Consider the following 23579-nt stretch of genomic DNA (forward strand, 5'->3'; position numbering starts at 1 on the left):
ATCTCCGTTTATAACGGATGGGAAAACAGGAGCCATGTCATGCACGTTTTTCACGGATCAACACCGCCGACTCCCCCAAAGCAGACATGTTGAGAACAAGGCAGACACATGTGGGGGGGTTGCGGGGGGGGGGGGACTTTATGAGATATGCAATAAAAGATAGTTTCAGCTGTTTGTCATTATGTCCTGTCCCTCTGCGGCAATAAGCACACAACTGTTCATTTCCCACCCTTTTAAGCCAACAATATGTATTAAATTTGACTTTAAAACAACAGCTTCAGAATCACGATCCACTGAAATGTAATAAAGAGCGCGGCATCTCTGTTGTTGTCAGAGCACCTCCGGAACGTCTACTTTAGCGGCCTGTTACACTGGCGGACCAGCCAGGACACATCTTGACAGTAACGAAACGGATCAAAGTTACGCGCAGTGTTTTTACATCAAATTTTTCCGCGCGCTCATTTGAATATGTGATGATGTAACACGACGCATTCGAGCACGAGCAACTGTTTCGAATATTGAGGTATCCAAAAAGTGGTTTCGGTTGTGGGTGATTCTCTCCTGTGGCAATAACAACAAAACTGTTCACCAAATCGTGCCCCCACCCCCCATGCCCTTTTTTTTTTTAAAGTAACAGGTGGTTATAATTTCATGTTAAAATCAAAACTTCAAAATTACGATACACTCGGAGTCATCTATTTTCCGAGGTTTGTTGTGGAACCAGCCAGCGCACATCTTGTGTTGTGTTAGTGCGACACTAACGAGGCTGTTGCAAGCCTTATTTATAGCGCTTATATGAACATTGTTGTCGCACTGATGCCTTCCGTTGGGATTTAAAGTGTACATTTATCACCCTGATGTCTTGTTGTCGTTAAGACCGACTATGCGTTACTGGTAATCCGCGTGGAAGATTTCATGGAAATTCCGCCACCGCCGAGCATGAGCTATAGACGGTTGGGGGTGGAGTGTGTGTGTGGGGGGGTCGGTTTATAAAACAAATTTGAAGTCCCGCAAGCTTCCTGGTTTTATGTGTGCGATCCGGTGGCATCCTAAATTGAGTAGCGACATGTATGGCTGCGCAAATAAAGCTGTCATTTAATAATGCCACAAAAAAAAAAAAAAAGGTCATCTTTGTCAACATTTACTCATGGTCCAGCCTTCGAGATGATGTTTACTCAGCCATTGCCACAATACACCAGATTTAATACAACACAGATTAGCACATAATGCTGTTTAACCCTGATTATGCTTTTTTTTTGTTGCATTAGCCGGATTATACATCAAAAAAAAAAAAAAAAAAAGACAAACTGATGTTTACTGTTTCCGATGCAGCTTTATTCATTTCATTCTGGAGAAAGCACTGTAATTTCATTTAGGTAACCTTTGCCTCTTTAATGACCTTTGTTGATTGCACTCAAATTCTGAATTGGAAAATACAATCACCACCTTGGAAAAGGAACATCGAGTATAGAATATGGAGTCACAAATGAAAATGTCAGGCATGTTTGTTAATGACCAGACCGCCTACACTGAGGCCAGGAGCTTGCGGAGGTAATTAGACGAGGACACACTTTGCCTGTCGCTGTCGTTGCACTTAATCAAGACCACAAATTTAATGCACACTGACACGAAGATGCACTCTATGTGTGTGTGCGCAGTGCTTTGAGGCTAAAGTGTGAATTTTTCTCCTCTCGCAGTTCTCCTTTCAACCACACTACTTCACTGCGCCGTGTTTGTGGGCGCGCAATATTTACATTTACAATTGTAAGGGTGGATGGAACAATTTCCACAGCTGGGGGAAAAAAAAGATAAATTCAAAAAAATAAGCAGAAAACAAAGATGAATTATGTGCTTGCAAATGACCTCTTGAGGTATCACAATGTGTGGCTGTCGAAAATTGTATTGTGAAAAAACAAAAACAACAACAACAAAAAAAGATACGGTTTTATTTGTGCTTTGTCAGTTTGCATTTTGGTGAATATGAACTGACGATCGTTTTGTCCTTCCTTCCAGCCAAATGGCCAGTGGCGACGAGAAAAAGCCAAACACAAAGAATTTATCGTTTGATGCTCGCCGAACTGAAGTCGGCTGAGGGACAAATTTTGACAGACTGAGCTCGGACAGACGACTGTTTCTGGCATTCCCAGGGGATGTGTGACTAAAATCTCACTTCGAGCCCCACTGCTTCGATGCTGTCAATTGATAATACTTAGTTTTGGGCCGCTTGTCAGCCGTGGGTCCTTTGAATCGTCATCCACCCCCCCCCCCTTCCTCTTAAGGCGCCCTCTGCTCCCAAACGGAAAGAGGTCAGGTGTCCACTGTTAATTTGCTGCCTTAAGGTGAGTGAAGGCACCACAGGCTAGTTTTAGTCTCTTCCCTCTCACTGTAATCTGCCCTTTATTGTTTCGAAGTGATCCTTTGGGAAATACAGTGAGCCACCAAATATTTCTTCCAATCTCAGTCATTCAGTTTACCCCGCGCGAGCTCCAAGATGAGTCACAGACGTTAGTTGTAGCCAGTGGATGACTGTTTCTCTACTGTCCTTTATGTATGAAACGACCCCCCCCTCCCCCTTTCCCCTGTGCATCTGTTTCGTTTCCTCCACTTCGTCTCTCGCGTGGCGCCAAACAGCAAGCCGGGAGGAAGCGATCTGGGGCGGGGTGGGGGTGGGGGGGGCACAGGAGGAAGCAAGCTGGCGTGTGTTCATAGTAAGGCAGTGATAGTTTTCACCTGCTGTGCTGTGGCTACTCAAAAGATCACAGCTGTGGCATTTGATGCGCTCGGTGTCATACGTGGCGGAAGACTACGATATGCTTTCAGGGCAGTTTTGTTGCGGATGGCGTTTCTCTCACCCTTTGATTCCTTGCCCTGATTTGGAACTTCACCACTCGCAACCAGTTGAACCCATCCAATTAGTCTGACCTAAATAGGCAGGAAGCACTTCATCATTTTTCAAATTACACTTCCAGCGGTGGCTAACCCTGCTAGAGTTGAGGTAGTACAGGTATGTTAACTCCTGATAGTTCATAAAAACGAGAAGCTATTTGAAATATTTGGATGGATAGACAGACAGGCAGACACCGTTCGAAATTGGATCGTTTGGAGGGGTCCGAGCGGCAGTTTTGTCAGCAAATCATCAAGAGTGATTATATTTTGCCATTGTTGAAGAGAAACCATTTCCTTTGCTTCAAAAATGAATGAATTCATTCAAACTTTTCCTGTTAAGGTTTAATGTCGATGACAATTTGACTCTGCAACTGACTGATTTTCTGTAGGACATTTTATTTTGAAATAACAAACGTTATCGAACTTAAGGGAAATCGTAAAACTGAACGTCCATTGCCCTGTGGGATATTTCTCAACACGTACCAACCTCATTTTTTATTTCTATTATTAGTATTTTGGTCTCATATCTTCAACGTCTGCTGTTGTGCCTCTGACAGATTTACTGTAGATTTATAGGTTGGCTGGATCCCTTACCAGCGACTCCCCCCCCCACCCCCACCCTTCCCTGTCCCTCTGTCATTCCACTTCACTTTCTGTTGGTCTTTATTTGCCTTTGCTTTTTACTCCATCTCGACTTCCTCTCCCTCTTTCTCTTCTCTAATCCTATTCATGAGGGGTGCGCACTCCATCATTCTGTCTCCCTATATCTCGGCCCGCCCTTCATTTTCTTCACACCTATCTGCATCGGAAAGAGAGAGAGCGAGAGAGAGAGGGGCAGTGAGGAAGAACGACAGAGAGCTGGGGGGTAGGGAGAGATGGGCAGATTAGGTGACAGTGATAAGCGATCGATCTCAAGGCCAAAGCGGTCCGCGGAGGATCGCATTATTCCCCATCCCTCTACCTTCCATTCCTATCTCGTCTCTGCTTTTTACGTCCTCTCTTCCTTCCTTTCTAACCTTTGTTCTGACAAGGGTTCATTAGGGAACCACTTTGGCTGCATGAGTGCATGTAAGTGGGTGTATGTGTATGCACAGTTTTGCCTGTCCGCCCGGTTGATGGCTCATGAAGGATTGCTCCCCGGGGCGTCGCTCAACGGCTTTTAGTGGTTTGCGATCACATGCGTGCCAGCAAACACATACACAGCAAAACTTGATTAGGCCGGCCCTTCATGCATGTTTGAACATTGTTTGTGGATGTGCACTTCCAGGACCTTCATTGGGGAAATGTACACATTCTAATGAGAACCAATCACGAGCCAATTTACAAACTTCCTTTACAAAAACAATTCCACACGTGTTGCCGATTGCTCGTTAGCTGGGCAGATTCTGAACAATAATAAACACGTGCTAAGAATTGGTTACTCTGGAGTCGAGCAGCATTCCACGCCACAATCTCCACTTTTTCCGCTGATCTTGTTGCCATCAGTCTCTTTACACCTACATTAATGGTGGCACATGTGTTGACGCATTTTACTTGGATATTCAAAAGCACTTAATGACAGAAGCACACACTGTTATCGTATGGCATTGCTGGCAAATTTCTTGAACAGCTTCAGGCATACCTTTTTGGGCCGACACAGTTTGTGACAGTTGGAAACTCTCCTTCAGAATTAACTGTGGTCACATTTGGTGTTCCTCAAGGGTCCGTACTTGCCCCTCTGCGTTTTCTCACTTGCATTAATGATTTCGAATTGGTGTTGCAATGTGTTAAGCTTTTTGTGGATGATACTTTTTTTTTTAAATTGTGATGATGATGATGTCATCAATTTAATCCAGTCTGGTTTGAATGTAGTTCATCAGTGGTCCAGTAATAAACAGCTGGAAATCGCAGCCAAAAAATGCGGGTGGCTCAACAATCATTTCGTTGATTAGGGAGTTGGGGTTAGGAGACCAGAAAACAGCCCACCTCAGACTGTGCTGGTCACTTTACTTGTTTGGCTTTGTCAGTTCAACTGCTTTTATATCTTGTTTTTGTTTTTGTTTGTGCGTGTGTGCATTAATCAATAAACCCAGACCAGAAGAAGTAAACCAAGCCAAAAAAACTCAGATGAAGATTCTAGCATACATTTCGGCTGTTGTGGAAGGCAGTGAATCCCAACCACTCTGCCACAGCACATTAATATGCTCAAGAATTTTCTTTCTTTCTTTTTTTTTTCTCACTACAACTTGGCTCTATCGATGTTGCTAACCACTGGTGTTTTACTGCGGTGTACTGAAGATGGACCCACCATCGCCCTTCCATCACTTCCATCATCCTCCTCTGCCTAAAAGTGTGTCCACGGCAGCAAACAGCCCTAACGAGCTTGTCTATTGATTAAGAGCTGCTTTTTGTTCTGGATGCCCTAAATGGATCTTCAGTCACTTGTACGGAGTCGGGACCGTGATGGCGATGCGGGGGCCGCTATGATTACAACAGGAGCACTTAAGATGCTTGATGTTTTATGCAAGAGCACGCGCCACGGCCAAGAGCAACATGTAAGCCTGGTCGTTTTTGTTGGATACTTTGGGTGCCCTTGGTGTCGATGATAATGAAAGTCAATCAACTGGACGACACTTTCTGTAGCGCTTGACTCATTTGATTAAAATGATCATGCATGTTTATTTGCTCCCGTGTGTTTATGCACGTGTGTTACTTTGCCCGCCGGCCCACCAGTTTAATTGATGTCCAACCAACTGTGACGAAGAGGCATGTGCACATATTTCCCACAATTCCTTTCACCAAATCCCAGGTGCATTCCCCTCCATGAGCGAGCGATAAATAATCTTCTCCAGCCAATGATGTTCCCCCATGTTTATTCATAACGCCTCCTCTTCAAATATTCCTTATTAAATTTCATTTCATCTGGAGATGGATTATGTTATTTGCGTGTTCAAAAGGGCTGTTAACACCCCGAGTCGGTGAGTTTCAACACTGGCAGTGGTTAACCAGATGCTGATTGCTTCGGGCGTCACTTTGATCCATTGTCTTGTGTCAAATTTGCTTCAACAAGATTGTGGTTTTCCTCGGTATCCCCTTCCTATTTCCTCCATAACTTGTCATCCGAGCCTGTTTGAGCTGAACAGGACCACAACCTGAAAAAATCTGAAAGTGTTATCGAACCGGAGCCCCTCGTGCACACTCGATGCCGCACGCTGGTGTGCCGAACCTCAGAGATGATCACGTAGATAGCAGCGTGATTTTCATTCTCTTACCTCATGGCTCCGCTCCCTTCTTTTTCTAATCGCATTTCTCTCCGTCACACCCTTGCTTTTGTCTGAAATATGATGTTTTGTTTTCATGGCGGCTCGTGTCGTCTTTATCCCGGAGTGCGAGAAAAAAAATAGGACATGCCTGATGTTTCTTTTGCCTGGAAGCGAAGCAAAAGGTCAGCAGTATTTATGGGAATTGGTGTGTTATCTGGCCGCTTGAAGGGCTGAGTTTTCCGAGGAATAACAAGGTGGAGATATGACGGAAGCTCTCGGTAGGCGCGTGCTTTTTGAAAGTGTAAAGCATGCAGGTGAAAGGGATGAGGAGGGATTAGCGCATGGAATTAATTGAGTTTGAATTGACCCATGACACTTTTTAAGAAGGTGCGGTGAAGCGCACCCCTGAATGCAACATCACAAGCGCATATCTCTGGCTGCTCCTGTTGAAGGGGCCCCATGCTGTGCCCTGATAGGGACATCAATGCCGGGCGGTTCGTCTTTCAACGCAGCGGCCGAGAAAGTGATGAAAGACACCTCGAGATGAAGTGATGGACAGGCTAATTATTCAGATGATTGGCAACTCCAGATGTCGACGATACGTGTCACCTAGAAAATTACAACTCACTCAGAAAAAAAAAAATTAAAAATCTATTCCTGGCTTTAAACGAATGAATTGAACGCTGGGTCATAATGTGTTGCGTCATCTTTCAGCAATCCCGCAATGCCGTCCAAATGTGTAACCTGGATGCTCAGAGCAACTTTCAGAACTGATCAGTCATTGAGCGCTCATCTAGTATGAGGCACAAATTTGAAAGAAGACACTCTCAGTTGTTTTTTTTTTTCCCCCCTTTGTTTTATATTTGGACCACGCCGCATACCAATTTACAAAACAAAATTGGGTCGCATCGCCACCTAAGGTCTCTGTCATGTACCAAGGTGTCTCAAAGTGCACTTTGCTAAATTAGGGTCCTAAGAACAAACGCAACGGCGCCGTGGTTTGCAACTGCTGCGCGCAGGCAGTGGCAGACAGCTCAGGTCAGAGGATGAGGCGAAGGAGACAGCTGCGTCCCGGCCGCTGTCCGAGGATGGGTGAACTAAAAGGATTCTCCAAGTGCTCTAACTTTAGAACACACGTGTCGGTAAAATTCCCAAAACCTGTCCAGACACTCTCAGTTGTTTTTTTTTTTCCCCCCTTTGTTTTATATTTGTGACCACGCCGCATACCAATTTACAAAACAAAATTGGGTCGCATCGCCACCTAAGGTCTCTGTCATGTACCAAGGTGTCTCAAAGTGCACTTTGCTAAATTAGGGTCCTAAGAACAAACGCAACGGCGCCGTGGTTTGCAACTGCTGCGCGCAGGCAGTGGCAGACAGCTCAGGTCAGAGGATGAGGCGAAGGAGACAGCTGCGTCCCGGCCGCTGTCCGAGGATGGGTGAACTAAAAGGATTCTCCAAGTGCTCTAACTTTAGAACACACGTGTCGGTAAAATTCCCAAAACCTGTCCGGAGCATGTCAACACATGCTTTCATAACCCCTCACTTCAACCCCCCCAGCCCCCACCCCTCTCTCTTTTGTGAGCGTGTGGACATCTCTCTGTTTGCCCAACCTGGCTAGAGCTCATGAATAAACAGCGCACACAAAAAAAAAAAAGAGGCCACGATCGTTGGCTAATATAACAAATCCTTCCCCTTGTTGATATTTCATTTTCTTTCCAGGAGCTTCTTGTGTCAATTTCCTGCCCTGCCTGGCGAGTTCAAAGGTTCGTGAACTCACAGCTGGAAGTGTGAAGAGCGCGTAACTCGTAGCCCGCAAGGACGCGACCCGCAGACCTTATTTCAGAACCCAAAAACCTTCTGTCTTACCTCCGTAGGGGAAATTCTACCAGGTCAATTAATTTTAATGGAGCAGAAAAGCGATTCAATTATCAGACATTTTTTTGGACGGACGGATTACCCGTGTTGAAGTGTGCGTGGGTGTATGTGTGTGCGTCTGTTTCTGTTTCTAAGCGTGCATTGCTTTTTAGTTGACGCCAGGTGCTGGGTTGGACGGTTGATGCAGTTACGCCGTTTCAAAGTTTGTGTTTCCATACAAATATTTACTGGAATTAGGACTTCACTGCTGTGTCAACCGAGGTTAGCGATAGCAAAGGCGAACGTGGAGTAAAGGAAATATAAGATCTGCTCAATGACCCTTGACCTTTGCTCCTCCTCCCCCCATCTTGTGCCAGGTGTCTTTTGTCAATGGCATTTTCTTTGAACACAGAAATACAAATGGCGCCAGGGAGAAGCTTCAAATATGCAGCTCCACTGCTTTACGAGCGAGACAATGATGTACTTTTTATAAGCACCTGCAACTTTCCCACCCGTCATACTCCACATATTTCTCCCATCCGGACTTTTGAGACAACCCACCACGTGTAAGCTGTCAACGAATGCGCAAGCATCAAAGAACGGCGATTCAGCGACAGCTGAGGCGGCCTTCACATCACGCAACATAAATTTATCTTGAGATTTGCGATCGTCATTGAAACTTGTGAACAAGATAAAGCACACTTGGAATTTTAAAAGGCCTCGTACAGCAGAAGCAGGGTGAGGTGGGCCAGCCGTGACACGTGAACCGCAGCGAATATTACATTTTGAAGGAACGGGTTTTATGTCTATTCCGTATGAAATATATCGAATAGAAAGAATGAAATCAGAATTCTGTGCTTATGACTTGCTTCACTTTCCATCCTCTCGATCAGCCCCCACCTCCCAACCTTTTGTTCCGCGCCATAGACCGGCTCCACAGTGACATCCAGTATTTTGACAGAGCAGCATAGAAAGCAAACTCTTGGTCATGCAATAACGATGAATGGAGTTGCTGAAACGAGTTGGAGCCCAGCGCTTGTTTCTCTTCAAGGAGCCTTTCCCACGAGCGGAGTCGGTCCTTGCAGTCGTCTGTGCAACACTATAATCGAACCAAGATTAAATATCAGTCAAATCCAGGGCAAAATATGCTTGTTTTCTGTCTGCCAAGATGATTCCTCTCACAGTTTTTGATTTTTTTTTTTCCACTTACAGATCTAAATAAGGTAATACGACGCGCTATTGGGATTTTATTTCTAGTTATTAGAAAATGTAGCCTAAAATAAGAAAGTTATAAGACATTTTGGGGTTTTCTGAGGCTAATTGTGTTTCCCTGTTTTTAGAAATCTTGCCCAGTCAAACGTTCCTGATCAATTGGGAGATGACTTGGCTGAAAATACTCCCAATTTCATGATGTTCTTCTTATTTTTTTTTTTTTGAAAGACAGTTTTTTTTTCTTAATCGAGTTATTTCACCTTGTTCAGGTTAAGGTCAGCAAAAATTGCTGTTGACATGAGCGTGTTTTTTTTCCGTTTTTTTTCTTTTATTCGGTTAGTATTGAATTATTGCTACCGATTTAAGCACGGCGCAGTGAGAATACTTTTTTTTTTCTCCTCGTCACAAAACTTCTGTAACACAACAAAGTCTTAACAAAGCATCCATTTTTATATTATTTCTCGTGACTCGAGCTGTCTGCAGGTCGCCCTCGCACAAGGCCTGTCTCGAATAAACACAAACATGAGCAAGGCCTCATGCATAGAAGACAACCGTCGCCAGAGCAGCGCAAGGCTAACTGCAAGCCGGCCCTGAACCGTGCAAATTAACGCGAGTGGAATGTACATGTGCGTGATGTACAACCCGCTACGTATGCATCAAGAATCGTATGTACGCGTACGTTCTTGAGCGCGTGCATGCTCGTGTCTACATTGCCAAGTGACCTTTGCCGCCCTACAGAACGCAGGCACTGCCCGTCATAAGACATGCAGTCAAAGTACCCGACACACCACTTAACCCCCCGCCTGGGACCTTGACAGTTTCTCCATGGGAGGCTGACCCACAACGTCCTGTAAGATACTTGGTTCATACCAAGCGCATACACACACACACACACACACACACACACACACACATGCATGCGGCATTAATACAGACTGTTGCGTGCTGGAGCTAAAGGCACGCATAACTTTTTGACAGGCATGAGGTATGGGATCACCACTGACAAAAGCGCTGCTGTCCCGTCTGGAGTTACAGCTCTCGCCTTGTCATCTTGGGCGGCCTCACTATGTCTTCCTGCCTCCATATATCTCCGCTAAGACACGCGCGAGTGTGCATTAGTAGTCATTAAATACACGCAGACGCTCTTAGTCTGGATGACGAGAAGGCAAGTGATATTCGTATATTTTTGGTGTGTTTTGCATGACCAAAATGAAAATTATATCGTGGCGGCCCGGTGATCCAGTGGTTAGCGCGTCGACCTCGCAGTGCAAAGGTCGTGGATCCGGCCTTCCTGTGTGGAGTTAACATGTTCTCCCCGGACTTGGGTGGGTTTTCTCCGGGTACTCCGGTTTCCTCCCACATTCCCAAAAACATGCCTGGCAGGCTGATTGAACACTCTAAATTGTCCCTGGGTGTGAGTGTGAGCGCGCATGATTGTTCGTAATAAAGCGGAACAGAAAATGGATGAATGGACGGAAAATATATTGTTTAGTTATTTGCATTTTAAGACACAGGCGAGGCACATCATTCGGTATACTTGCACATTTTCATGAGATCTAAAACAAAAGACGCGCACAAATTCTTCTTTTAGAAGTTATTGTTTTGCTCGGTTGTTGTGTAACTTACTGAGGGGGTTGTTTAATATTTTCAACCTCTCAAATGTCTCAATGAGATAAATGTAAGAAACCAAATGATTGTGTGCAATTCTACGATATCATATAAAGGCATTTTCAAGTGTGAAGCCGTTCCTATTGTTGTAACCTGAGAGGGACACAATTTATTGTTTTACGGTATTTGGCGAAGCCAAGACCACAAAACGGTTGTTGAATAATCTCAAGACAATCCTAAAAATGCGGCCATTCCTCTCTCCGCTTTGGTGAAAAGCGTCAACTTCTAAATCTGTCTACCGAGGTGATCGGCGCCTGTGTAATCTGATTGTGATAGCACGGCCCACTCACTATTCGGACGAAACAATCCATTATTGGCTATTTTGGGGAGGGACATATTTCAGACTTGGAAAGCCGGTGGGCGGACAGCTATCAGGGAAATACTGCTGTTTTTATGTCATCTGATGGGCACGTCAAGCCTGCCTACCAAGGTGCGTAAACTATGCTCCGACCGAGACGATGTGCAGTTCAGCAGATAATAGGAGGGTTAGTGTGACATGATGTTGTAAAATATTGTCATCACTGGGTGGCAGCAGACAAGCCAACGGCTCGGGAAAACTCAACTGAAATCATTGCCATAGATCTTGCCAGGTACTCATTTTCAGATGCTGCTTTTCTCCAATATGTGCGGGAAACATCTTAAGTTGAATGCCCCTGAAGTCTTTCAATTTAGATTTCAGGCAACATTTGGACAAGTATTTACTCATGGTCATGCATTGGACCTTTTTTTTTTTGTTGTTTGTTTCTTTTTGAGATATTTTTTTCCCCCTTAAAAAATTTGACCTTAATATTGTGCCTTTGAGCTAATGGTTATATCATTGCCATGATTACACCCGGGGATAGATTATTTTTATTTACTTCATTTCCGAGTGGAAAAATTGTCCTGCGATCCTAACAAATGAATGTTCGGGAACGAGGTTCCGCGAAATGCGGTTGACTGCATAGACAGCATTCATTGGCAAAGGGTGTGATAAAAATGGAAATTGTAACCGCTCCTCTCGTCTCGAAAACAGTGTAAGAGTTGATTGCATTCTTTTCATTTTTATTTATCCAATTCTCTCATGCGAGCAGCTTTTCATTCAGCACAAATTCTGGGCCCTTAGCATATGTCTACGTTTTGATTTTAATGATTGTTTAGCTCTTTCTTTGAGCGCGCAAGCCTCTCCCTCGTCTCCTGGTGGCAGTTGGTGAACTGGTTTTATGAAAGCAAAGACATTATGGCATCCACAAACACTTCCATGGCAACCTACTTTGAAGGTTGAGCGTCTTTGTCCGTGAGCAGGTCAAGTCTATGGTTAAGGGGATGCCATGACATGTCAGTGCATAATTGTGGAATTGTATTTTACGGGCTATAAGTCGCTGTTTTTTTTCATAGTTTGGTCGGGGTGCGATTTATACTTAGGTGTGAAATTATGAACACATTATTATATCATTTCATGTTATTTTCACATTAAACCACAAGAGGATGCTATAGGCCAGTGTTGATAAGTCGACGATGAGTCGTAAGCAACGTAAAAGAGGAAGCGCTGCATTTTCTACCTCCGGAGTTGGCGGAGTTGTTTAAAATTGACACAGAGGATGAAGATTTCATTGGATTTAGTGATTAGGGGTGACGCTGATGGTTAGGTAAACGTGTTAGCATGTTCTTTATGCTATCGTAATCTGAATAACTCTTAATAAATTACGTGAATATACCAGACACGTTCTCAGTTCGTTGTTTGTGCGTCATGTTTTCAGCATGACGTCTCTGATCCACTGGTGAAAGGACACTTTGATCCTCTCCTCTTTCATCTATAACTGCTTCAGACAAAAAGTGTATGCAGAAAAGTGGTGAAGATTGCACGACTGTCTTGTGTCCTATGTGTTGTGTTGTGTTATTTTTGTTATTTTGACTTCAAAATGGCGCCGCGAGAGTGGCTGCCTTTCCAGCAGCTCCTATATTTTGTTGTTCTACTTCTTCCTTTCATAACTTTGCTGCTGTGAATTGGGAATTTCTCCATTGCGAGACTAATAAAGGTTTTCTTATCTTATCTTATCTTATCTTATCTTATGTAACGTTAGCATATCGTAGACTTATTCAGCCTTTTGTTCTATTTTCTTTTAAATTGCCTTTCAAGATGACATGTCTGTTCTTGGTGTTGGCTTTTATGAAATATGCATTTTATGGCTGGTCGACCTATACTATGGAGAGATTTATAATCCGGAAAAATATGTGATGTTTAGGATGGTTGCTTTTCTTTTTCTTTATCCCAACTTTCTGCATGCTTTAAAACTTAATAATGTCTTTTTTTTCTGGGCTCCGGCATATTTTGTTCTAAGTGGCAGAAGGTCGGGGCCTTGCATCTGGACCCCTTTCGTCAAGAAAAGTGTCTGAACAGAGCACTTTAGACAAACCCGATATACTGTGTGGATGATGTCGGTCTACTTAGTTGCGCTCCTGTATTATTAATACAAGTGCAGCCCTTCACAAGCCGAACACATCAATTCAAAAGACAATGAGTTTGACCACTTTCTCCACTTTGGAAAGGGCTATTTTTAAAGGTCTAGAGCGGGTACTTAGTTGCATAAGAATACATACTCGATGAATATTCCATTGGGTGCAGTCGATGGCAAATCTACACCATGTTGTACGCTCTTATGTCAAGCTATTCAAATCTCATTTTTATGCAGTATTTATTTCGTATTATATCACAAATATCTATTTTTAAAATTCCATACACTCGTCCGCTGCTTCGTAAGATATGCCGCCAATCAACCTTAGTGTAGACCGTCACTGTGCCACACTGCTCTCCAGTATTTCAAATGCTCCAAAGTGTGACAGCTTCATCCACTTTCAAGTGCGATTTGTGATGATTGATTAGTCACGACATTGTTTCAGCCGATAGGTGCAACTTTGGCAATTTAAATGCAAGCTGGCTCACCAGGTCATATTTTCAGAGAGGTTTCAGTGTTCTTCATCGGTATGGTATGTCCTCTCCCATTCACTAGGAGCAGACTATTCCCTCTGGCTATTAAAACCAACAAACAAACGACTAATAGCCAATTTGTCTCCAACGCAATCGTCCATTAATTGACACAAATGGACAGTTTGTGAGCATGCATACAATGAAGCACACGTCTTCCCAGTACACAGTGTACAGTATTTACGGAGGCATTGAAGTGGCTTTGGGGAGGCTATAATTCACTAGAATGGCCCCAGGGGCTGACAGGATGTCGCAAGGGGGGGAATGTGTCATTTTTCCCAAGACTCCCTTGGTGACGGGCGGACACATAAAGAAATCCTTTTACGCACGCAGACACAAACCTACCGCACACACAGTGCTCCATACTGTATACAGTCTCCACACACCAGCGTTTCACACCCATAAAAAACGGTTGTTTGTCAGAGCGCTCGAGCTCTGAGGAAGTATCTGTCTCCCTTTCATTCTTTTCCACATCTCCGATTTACATTTGAGCCACGGCATGCTGATGCGGGCGACATCAAACACTCGCCCGAGCGCCAAGAAGAACAGAACAAGAACTCGTCTGTCGCTGCTCTTAATTCATTGTCTCCCTGGGGCGAAATGAGCACTGACAGACGTAAATGGCAGAAATGAATATCGTTAAGATCACAGTTGAGGGTGACGGCGGCGGGCAGGGCCGTGGTGGGTTGCGGTCGCAGGCTGGTGACAAGAGTGAGGGGAACATGAGGAGAAGGCTTGATGAAAGTGAAGGAATGCGTGAGTAGGTGCCTCTCTTTGCTGACAGACACTATATTATACTGGCTTGACCACCTGTTCTCAGCTTACCCTCCCCCCATTAAAGCAGCACCACATATACCCAGTAAAATGCACCGTGATGCGCAAGAATCTCTTTACGACGTATATGTGCACTCACCAAGAAAAACTGCCTTTTAAAAAAAAAAAAAACGCATCCGTGACGTTTTCCGCCTGCGTGTGCTTCCACATTAGCGGTCATGTACGATATAGTTGAAGTCCGTGTGTCTTCTTAGCAAACTCCCGCGGAGACCGTAAACCAACCGGCCTGTTAGCCAAGCTGGAATGCGTCTGTCAGCTCGTGTAACAAGCGACGCTCATGCATGCTAGTCCTTTGTTCCGCTACTTTGATAGCACGGAGCTTGCCGGGGTCTCCTCGCAGATTAATGCCAAGGCCAAACATATGTCGCGATGATTCATTTTTAATGTCAAATCATACCATTCTCAGACATACTGTCCCACCTTTGTATGTAAAGCGCCATCTGCTGGATCCCAATGCAAGTGGACTGTAACGATTAGAAGTTTCGTATGAGCTGTGTCGTCATTGTCAATCAAAAAAGATTATTCTTGATATTATTAGAACACATTTTCTTTGTGTTCTCCGGCATCCATAAACAAATACAAATAGTTTTACGAATAAAATGATCGTTCATTTTCCGTGTGGTCAAGCGCTTCAATACGGTCAAACACCTCTCCGGTAAGTTTTCGGTTCATGACCGAGTTTCATTCCAAGGCTCGCAACAGAATCTCCCGCTCACCTCCACTTTCGCAGTAGCAGCGTTGTATGTGCCCTCTTGTGCCACGTGACCACTGCAAACTTTGCAAGCCGAAAGCCGCAGACCTGTTTTGGTAATCTGTCATACTCATGAAGGCCACTTTGATGAGCAAGTAAATCTCGAGGCTATCTGAAATTCCTTCTGTGCTTTTCTTTGCTTTTATTTGAGTGAAGACCTACGATCCAGTTTCGGAAAAGTAAAAAGAAACTGATGATTTTAGGGCACATGCTGCATTCATATGAACCATTCCAAGGTGCATTTGTGCGGCGCCTTCTCAGGATTTCTGCCAATCCCGTGTGATCGATGGCGCAGTTGATTCGAAACCCTGTTGTGCTGCGAGAGGTTTTGGGTTGAGGACATCTGGCGAAACCCTCAAGTTGTCTCCAACCGCTTTGAGTGCCAGTATTTCTTCTCTCCTTGTCTGACTTTGTTGCAGAAATGTCATCATACCCTTTATAATATTCATTTCCTCTCTTTGCTGTTATCTCCTGCAGAAGCACGTCTGAGCCCAAGCGCAGTTTGGTGTGATAGACGGGTCCAGAAAGTCTGTTTTATGTTCTGGACTTCTATATGACTCCGACTGAGGGCCGCATTGTAATTTCTCGTCGGTCCCTTGGACAAAAAAAAGAGGGGGAGGGGGAATTCTCCATCTCCGGGTTGTTGAAGAAAAGAGACTTGCAGAAATGTTGAGCCGGTGAGAGGAATTTAATTTAACAGCAAAGATTATTGCGCAGAGGAAATATTGGATGCAGTTATCTGCTCCTCACCTTCTCCTCGCTCTTCATTACAGTCTCCTGCCATCAGACGTAACAAGGCGAACACCACATAGGATTGAAGAGCTTTTTCGGAAAACTGCAATCTAAAAAAAAAAAAAAAAATGTAATACGGTTGGACTTTGTAATGTTGAACACCCTTGAGCTAGAAATCAGTTTTTTGCGGGGGAGGGCGGGCTTAATAACCTTTTAAAGTCAAAAGTCATGTTAAATCGTCATTACATGCAAATGATTGTGTGTGTATGTGTGTGTCTGCGTGTTTTGTTTTAGCTTTGGCGTATTTCAACATCAGAGCAGCTTTAACGCGTGGGCTGTTAAGAGAAGATTGACATAAAAAAAAAAAACACAATCACATTGACACTGGAGGACAATTAAGATTCTTTTAAAATCCCGCAGCACAGAGACATCATGCAAACTACACCAAAAAAAAAAAAAGTCCTAACTGAGATTTGAACTCAGATCTCCTGGCTGTGCTGCAGACCTGGCAACCACTTGTGTTGCACATGATTTCCTATGGGGAAAAAAAAAACAAATTTCCAAATCCAAAATCTGGTCGACCACCATATTGGAACAGATTGATGTGCTCGGGATGTCATTGCTCCTCTTATATCACGCCGGCGGTGCCTAATTAGACATCTGCACCAACGACCACAAAGTGTTTGCGCTGTGCATTTGCAGCATACAAACCGTGTGGAAAGATCCTGGATAGATTTTGCATGGGTAATCCAAATCCGGGTTCAGTCAGAGTTCATCCCCTCTTGACATATTTTCCCCCTCCGGAACCAAAATCAACAAATGATCCCACGTGTCACAAACAACGTAAGCTCTCGAGCATGCAAACACTCAACAAGGTACACAAGTTTGGAGAAAACAATTGTGTCTATTTTCTTTTTTAAGGTCCACATGCGTTTCTATTTTCTTGGTTTGTGATTTGATTTATCAGGCAAACAAAAGCGTGCCGGAGGATTTCAAATTGAAAATCAGACGCATGACTTTTGCCAGGGAGGGTTGCGGTCATGTAAATAGATCTGATTCGGGGTCACGTGCAAGGCGGGTGCAGCGAAGAACTCGGGTAAGGTGAAAAAAATGGAAAAATAAAAGGAACGTGGTGGTCATCGAAAAGACGTGTTACACTTAATAATTTTGTCACACAGGAGGAATTGTTTGCGGTTATTTGGTCCGAGTGCATTTTCTTTGCTGGCTACATGAGAGGTCAACACGTCAGCTGTTTTTGTGTTCGTGTAGCCTCGGCGTGCATTGTGATTTATGACCGATACATCTGACCTGATTTTGATGAGCTCCTAAGATGAGACAATTGCCCACCGTAGGGTTTTATTTTATTTTTTGTCCACTCGGTGCACAGTGGCCCCTAATCTGATATTTAGGTCGAACATTTAGGGACGGACACTGTAAATCGACTTGTGAACGAAATATTCACTCTACTCATTTTCACGATATTACTGATGAATAGGCGGAAGTGTGGGGAAGAAGTTTATCAGCGATGAAAAATATTCAAGGATCATAATAAATTAAAAAAAAAAACAAAAACAATCTGCAAATTTCCTCGTGGCAAAGGCAGGCGTCGATGAAAAATGTACTTGCGCCGTCTCAACTTTTGGCCATCCCTGATTTCAGGGCAATGTGGAGCTCTGTCCACACATTTGAGCACAAAATAATACAAACGTAAAATATCGAGAAAATATAAATTGCATTTTCGATAGTTACCTTTAAAAGAGGGGCCGAAGAAATCGTTGAGTCTGTATGTGAGGGTTTCGGTGTGAGCTGTGACTTACAGCAGCTCTTGCATGAGTGTGCTCTCCGTCTGTGTTTTATTGTTCTTCAGGCATTCAATAAATGGCTGAAAAGTGCATATGCGACTCTCCTTTCCCACATGTGAGGTCATTACAGAAAGTAAGGTACGAGAAATATTGGCGATATTGCGGGGATTCCAGCAACAGACAAATATAAAGTAGATACGTTGCACAAAAATATCAGTGACCGTCTAGATTGCGGAGGAGCACAGTCATCCCATCTTGACACACCTACGGGACTGCACCTTTTAGCAAAATTGCTATTGGATCTCAATTGTTCATCTGATTTGGAGGACTTGGATCACTTTTCACTCTCAAAAGGTGCCTGATGGGAGTTCATTACAGCGTGCGAGCGTGCGTGCAGAGAGGTGTGCGTTTGTCTCTCTGCGGTGTCACTGGGGTGTGTAATTGAAATGGAAATGAGCCAATCAAAGAGTGTGATGGCCAGTCACGCTGTCCCGTGTGCTCTTTCCAAATTTCGATTCTTCGTGTTTTCGTGCGCGTGTTTGCGTGTGGACCCTTTTTTTGGTTGGAGCTTCATTGCGGCATGCAAAGCAACAGTGTCTGGGCCCGGCTGGCTCGCCTGGCTGACTCTGTGGTGTGACTCGGAGCCTTCTGAGACAGCTGCACCATAACAGAGACATGTAATTATCACCATTTTACAATTAGCCCACCATTTAACTCAGCTCCTTAATTACCTGTTTTTGTGCCAGAGAGCCTCCCCCCCCCGACATGGCTCTCCATGTCTTTGCAAATGTGACGAAGTATGTTCGAAAATGGAAAAGTGATTGTAATGGCTCGGTCAAGTGTGTTTTGGGTTTAGTTACTCCACAACAACTCCATCTGGGCAGCTTTTTTTTTTTTTTTTGCCAGCTTTTATGAGGCGATCACAATGAGGGGATTTGCTGAATTACAAATACCACATTCTCACATTATCCGATGCTAAATGTATTAGACACTCACAATGGTATGTGTTGCATAATTATGTGAACTTTATGTGGGGACTTTTTAACCAGCAGTTCAGGGCCCACAAGAAAAAAATATCGTGAATTTTTTTTTTTTTTTTTTTTTGGTGGGGCATCCCCCAATGCTCTACTTTTTAAATAAATACCACAAAATATTTACGTAGGAATATATGCTAACCAGGGTGCCCCGGTGGTCCAGTGGTTAGCGTGTCGACCTCACAGTGCGGAGGTGCAGGGTTCGATTCCGGCTCCGGCCTCCCTGTGTGGAGTTTGCATGTTCTCCCCAAGCCTGCGTGGGTTTTCTCCGGGTACTCCGGTTTCCTCCCACATTCCAAAAACATGCACGGCAGCCTCATTGAACACTCTAAATTCTCCCTAAGTGTGAGTGTGTGCGCGGATGCTTGTCCGTCTCTGTGTGCCCTGCGATTGGCTGGCAACCGGTTCAGGGTGTCCCCCGCCTACTGCCCGAAGACAGCTGGCATTGGCTCCTGCACCTCCCGCGACCCTTGTGAGGATAAAGCGGATCGGAAAATGGACGGATGAAAATATGCTAACCACTTTTCACTTTGCTGTCCCAAAACTGGAATGGAATATGGATACTGGAAAGAGAGAGTACGGGAATGAAGTACTGTTTCTGGTGCTTGGTCAGCCAGATGTAAATGAGTCGATTCATCATTATACCGTAATTGTAACATTTAAAGAAACTCATCGAGAAATTTTGTTTTGATGCAGCTGGCTTCAGTCCGTCCACTTTCAAATCAAATGTGTCTGCTTTCCATGGCTGACACAGGAGATCCTCATTCTCTTACATTTGATCACATGTTCGTATGTCTCCTTCCAACCGACGTGTTCGGGTACAGCGTGGATTTGGTTTCTGGCAGCGGGAGTTTGAAGTGGGAAAACAGACACGCCCAAGTTGAGCCGAGCGGATACTTGGGGAAGAGACTTGGAGCTGATATACTTCAGCATAGCTCATTCCTCTCATGCTGGCGTTGTATTAGTCGTTCTCTTTAGAGGGGTATGTACTCAAGTCGTATCAAAGATTCACCGGCAGCTCGGAACTGCTAGTTGCTGTATTCTACTTCCTCATGTAAACTTTCACTTTTCTTTGGAAGCCAATCCTCTCTCCCTCCTTGTTCCTTTCTCACTCGGTGCCAGCTTCTGGCTCTGTCAGCGCTGCCCCTTTGCCAAGCGCCCTCCACGGACATCGCCAACCTAACACGGGGCACACAAAGTGTGCGTGGAATCGGAAATGTGTTTCTTGCATGTTTGTGTTCACGTTACCGATATCTTTTGTGTCTGATTTTACACGCTCTCTGGGCAACCCCCCAAAAAAAAAAACCCTCGGCTTCATTTACAGTCGGGGCCGGTCGCCACCCGTGGCGAATGCTGAGGCTTGAAGAGGAGGGCAGTTGCAAAATTCACACCTACACATCTAAAGTCATGCTCACATTCGATATCTCCTCTCCATCACATGCACACCGGCGGATGAAAAGGATGTAGCCATTAAATCTGTGACATTTTAAAGGAAGAGAAATGCGTGGCTCTTCCTGGACCTCAGCAAATTTGTTATAAATGAGTTATTACATATAAGCTGCTTGATGCTTTGCTTGTAAACGCTTCACAACGGTATTTGCCCTGCAAGAGTAAACATAGGCGAAGGGGTGGGGGTGCGGGGGATAGAAGAGTAGTTCACACTCACATACATAGATGCACATAAATGAATCTACAAAGCAAAGCCAGCTGACGCATATGCACACTGTAATGGGAAATGGCTGGGGGTGCGTTTGCCACTTTATTGTGACATTAATCATTCAATTATACCGACACAAATGAAGTGACAAGTGAAGGCGCTCCGAGCAGATTGCCGGAATTGCTATGTGAGCTTAAGGAAAAAAAAACTTTGCGTGATGCGTGTCGGGATTGCCACTTTGTTGAATCGTAGCGCAGGAGATGCCGGATCAGCATTCTCGCACATATGCAGCGACTTGAGCCGACCAAATCCATCCTCGAATGGGATCTTCAAACTCCACAATGACGCAACTAGACAGAGTTGAATTGAGAGCATATGAAGTGAGAAATGGCACAACGGGGATAGACGAGGATAACACAAAAAAGCTGCGTGCATTTTTAGATTTTTTTTTTTCTTCTGGTAGAGAGTTCTAAGAAGAAAAGAGTTCAGCGTGATTTGTAGATATGAACCCTTTCAGGGACATTGTTATCAGTTTACAGCGTGCATGAAAGGGTTAATGCTGAGCCCTCCAGAGTTGTTGTCATACTTTTGCGGGGTCTCCAGGAAACCCTTCCTACAGTCTGCAATTTTCAATTAAAAGTTTGGTCCGGTTTTACGGACTCGGCTGTAAAGCCGACATGCCAGATGGTTTGTTTCACAAATCCATCAATGAAAGAGTGAATAGAAACTAATTGGGAAGAGGGCAAGGGCTTAAAAAAAAAAACAAAACAGTGTTTCGATAGGGCTTCTGCCTGTCACATCCATTACGGGCCAATCAGATCAAAAAGTAATGGAGTAAACGACTTCCTTGACGAAAAGCCACTGTCTCGTGAGAAACGAAAACCGCCGCGCAATCAAGAAATGTTGCCTCTGTTTTTTTTTTTTTCGTTATCTACTTTCTACCAATTCCTTATACACTTCCAAAAAAAAAAAAGTACCAACCCTGCGCAATTGTGTGGCACCGTCACATTGAGAGCGTTTGAGGAGGGTGTTAAAAGGCACACAAAGCATGTTGAACAGGCGTTTTTCTCCGTGACCCTGACGCCAGACCGCCGCAGACCTTCGCGGCAATCGCTCTCGAGTTGAGGGCATTCCGCAGGTGCGGGACCGATTCTGTCATCAGCAGATGAGATGTGTTGAGCGCGTGTTTAGATTTGTTGTCGACATCTGATGAATCGGTATGTATCAAAGCCCTCTGACCCCCTTGTGGCCTCTTCCAGCGCAGCCGTCGGGGGACCGGGCGTCGTGTTTTTCTCATCATGACATTTCTCATCTGGACCCCCTTGTACGGCCGTGATCTTTTGTACCGCGTCTGCGTTTGTCCTTCTGTCGGCAGAGATTCTCGAGTGCTTTTTTTTCTTCTCTGGAGAAGCGTTTTCTTCCCACACTTTACTTCTCCCGCCATGCGCAGATGCGCGTGCAAGTATGCGCCGCAGTGACAGATTTATAGCTATAAACAAACTCGTGTAAAGAAATTTATTGAAGCTTGAAGATGAGAGCCGGCTGCCAGTAAATTTCAACGCCGCAGTGACAGAGTATCAAGCGCGCACGCTCTGCATATGTATGCTGAATTCGAACACTTTAATCGGCGCTAATTTGAGGCACTGTTCAGGATTCCGGTGCGTCAGTGTGAATTAATTTTGCTTTGTTTTTTCCTAGATTCCACCGTGGGGACTATCACATCGACGTGTGCATAAATGACTACCTGGATGTCTACTGCCCGCATTACGCCGACTCGGTGCCCGAGGAGAGGACGGAACGCTACGTCCTCTACATGGTCAACTACGACGGCTACAGCACGTGCGACCACACCTTCAAGGGCTTCAAGCGCTGGGAGTGCAACCGGCCGCACTCGCCCAACGGGCCGCTCAAGTTCTCGGAGAAGTTTCAGCTCTTCACCCCGTTCTCCTTGGGCTTTGAGTTCAGACCGGGAAGAGAATATTACTACATCTGTGAGTCTTCATCTCATTACATTTGCTTAGTCTTGCTTGGCAGCTCTGTGATGTGTCAATCAACTCAGTAGTACGGCTGTAAAATTCCGGGAACCCCCTTCTCAAATTAAAACATTGGTCTATTGCTCGTAAAACGCTCGCATGACGAACGCTTCGATGCCATACATACAAACAAGCAAATGAAAAACTGTCAGGCAGTAAATGTCAGTGCCCTTCATGCGCAGCGTGTATTCTTACGCCGTTGCATAAACTAGTTCCTCGCACCCCATTTGACACCATGAAAGAGGAAAACAAGGACCTTTTTTGATTTATTATATTTTTTTGCAAGATGTTCATCAAAAATAATGATCAATATAAATATTCAAATTTCCAAAATGCAGTATTTCGGAATGTTTGGGTACATAAGTTTCTCCATTGAACAACACGTTATTCTGTACGTTAGTAAACAAAGAAATAACTTTTTTTTTTTCTAAATAAATGTCGGAATGCAGTCATTGCGTTTTCGATAATGAGTTTCGGCCTCCCTGCTATTTTCCGCTTTGTGAAGTAACGTCAGAGCAGAGGGTAGACGACATTAGTCAAGCTAGCTTAACATGTTAGCTGCCTTGCTAGCATGTCACGCTCACTTTCGTAGCTGGTTGCAAACATTCATTTCAAGAGAGCATTCTGTTAATATATGAAAGTTATTTTGGATTTGTTGATTTGTTTTACATATTCTTTCTTTGCCAAGCTGCGGTCATTGATAAATTACCCAAAAAGCTGACTTTTGGGGGGAAATCAGAGTAGCGTGTGTGGCTCACACCAACAAGCGAGGGGAAGGAGTCATGTCACTTTGCTTGCGCTGACAACTCAAACATAAAACCATGCCAAGAAAAAACAAACAACTCCTACCACAACAACATCTTCGGAAAATTTTCCACCCCATTTGCGACCCCAAATGTCTCGTGTGACA

At 44.4% G+C, this 23579-nt stretch overlaps 1 protein-coding gene across 2 annotated transcripts in view; it reads left to right on the forward strand.

Annotated features, from left to right (window-relative positions):
* LOC109517511 (ephrin-A5b) overlaps nucleotides 1–23579 on the forward strand; it is a 91115-nt gene that overhangs the window by 48713 nt on the left and 18823 nt on the right. For both annotated transcript variants that reach the window (XM_019872710.1, XM_019872709.1), the window contains exon 2: nucleotides 22335–22627. In XM_019872710.1, the coding sequence (XP_019728269.1) occupies nucleotides 22335–22627 (293 nt within the window). The remainder of the gene's footprint in view (nucleotides 1–22334; nucleotides 22628–23579) is intronic.

This window comes from Hippocampus comes, unplaced genomic scaffold (assembly GCF_001891065.2).
Source record: "Hippocampus comes isolate QL1 unplaced genomic scaffold, H_comes_QL1_v1.1 scaffold4, whole genome shotgun sequence".
NCBI classification, from domain to species: domain Eukaryota; kingdom Metazoa; phylum Chordata; class Actinopteri; order Syngnathiformes; family Syngnathidae; genus Hippocampus; species Hippocampus comes.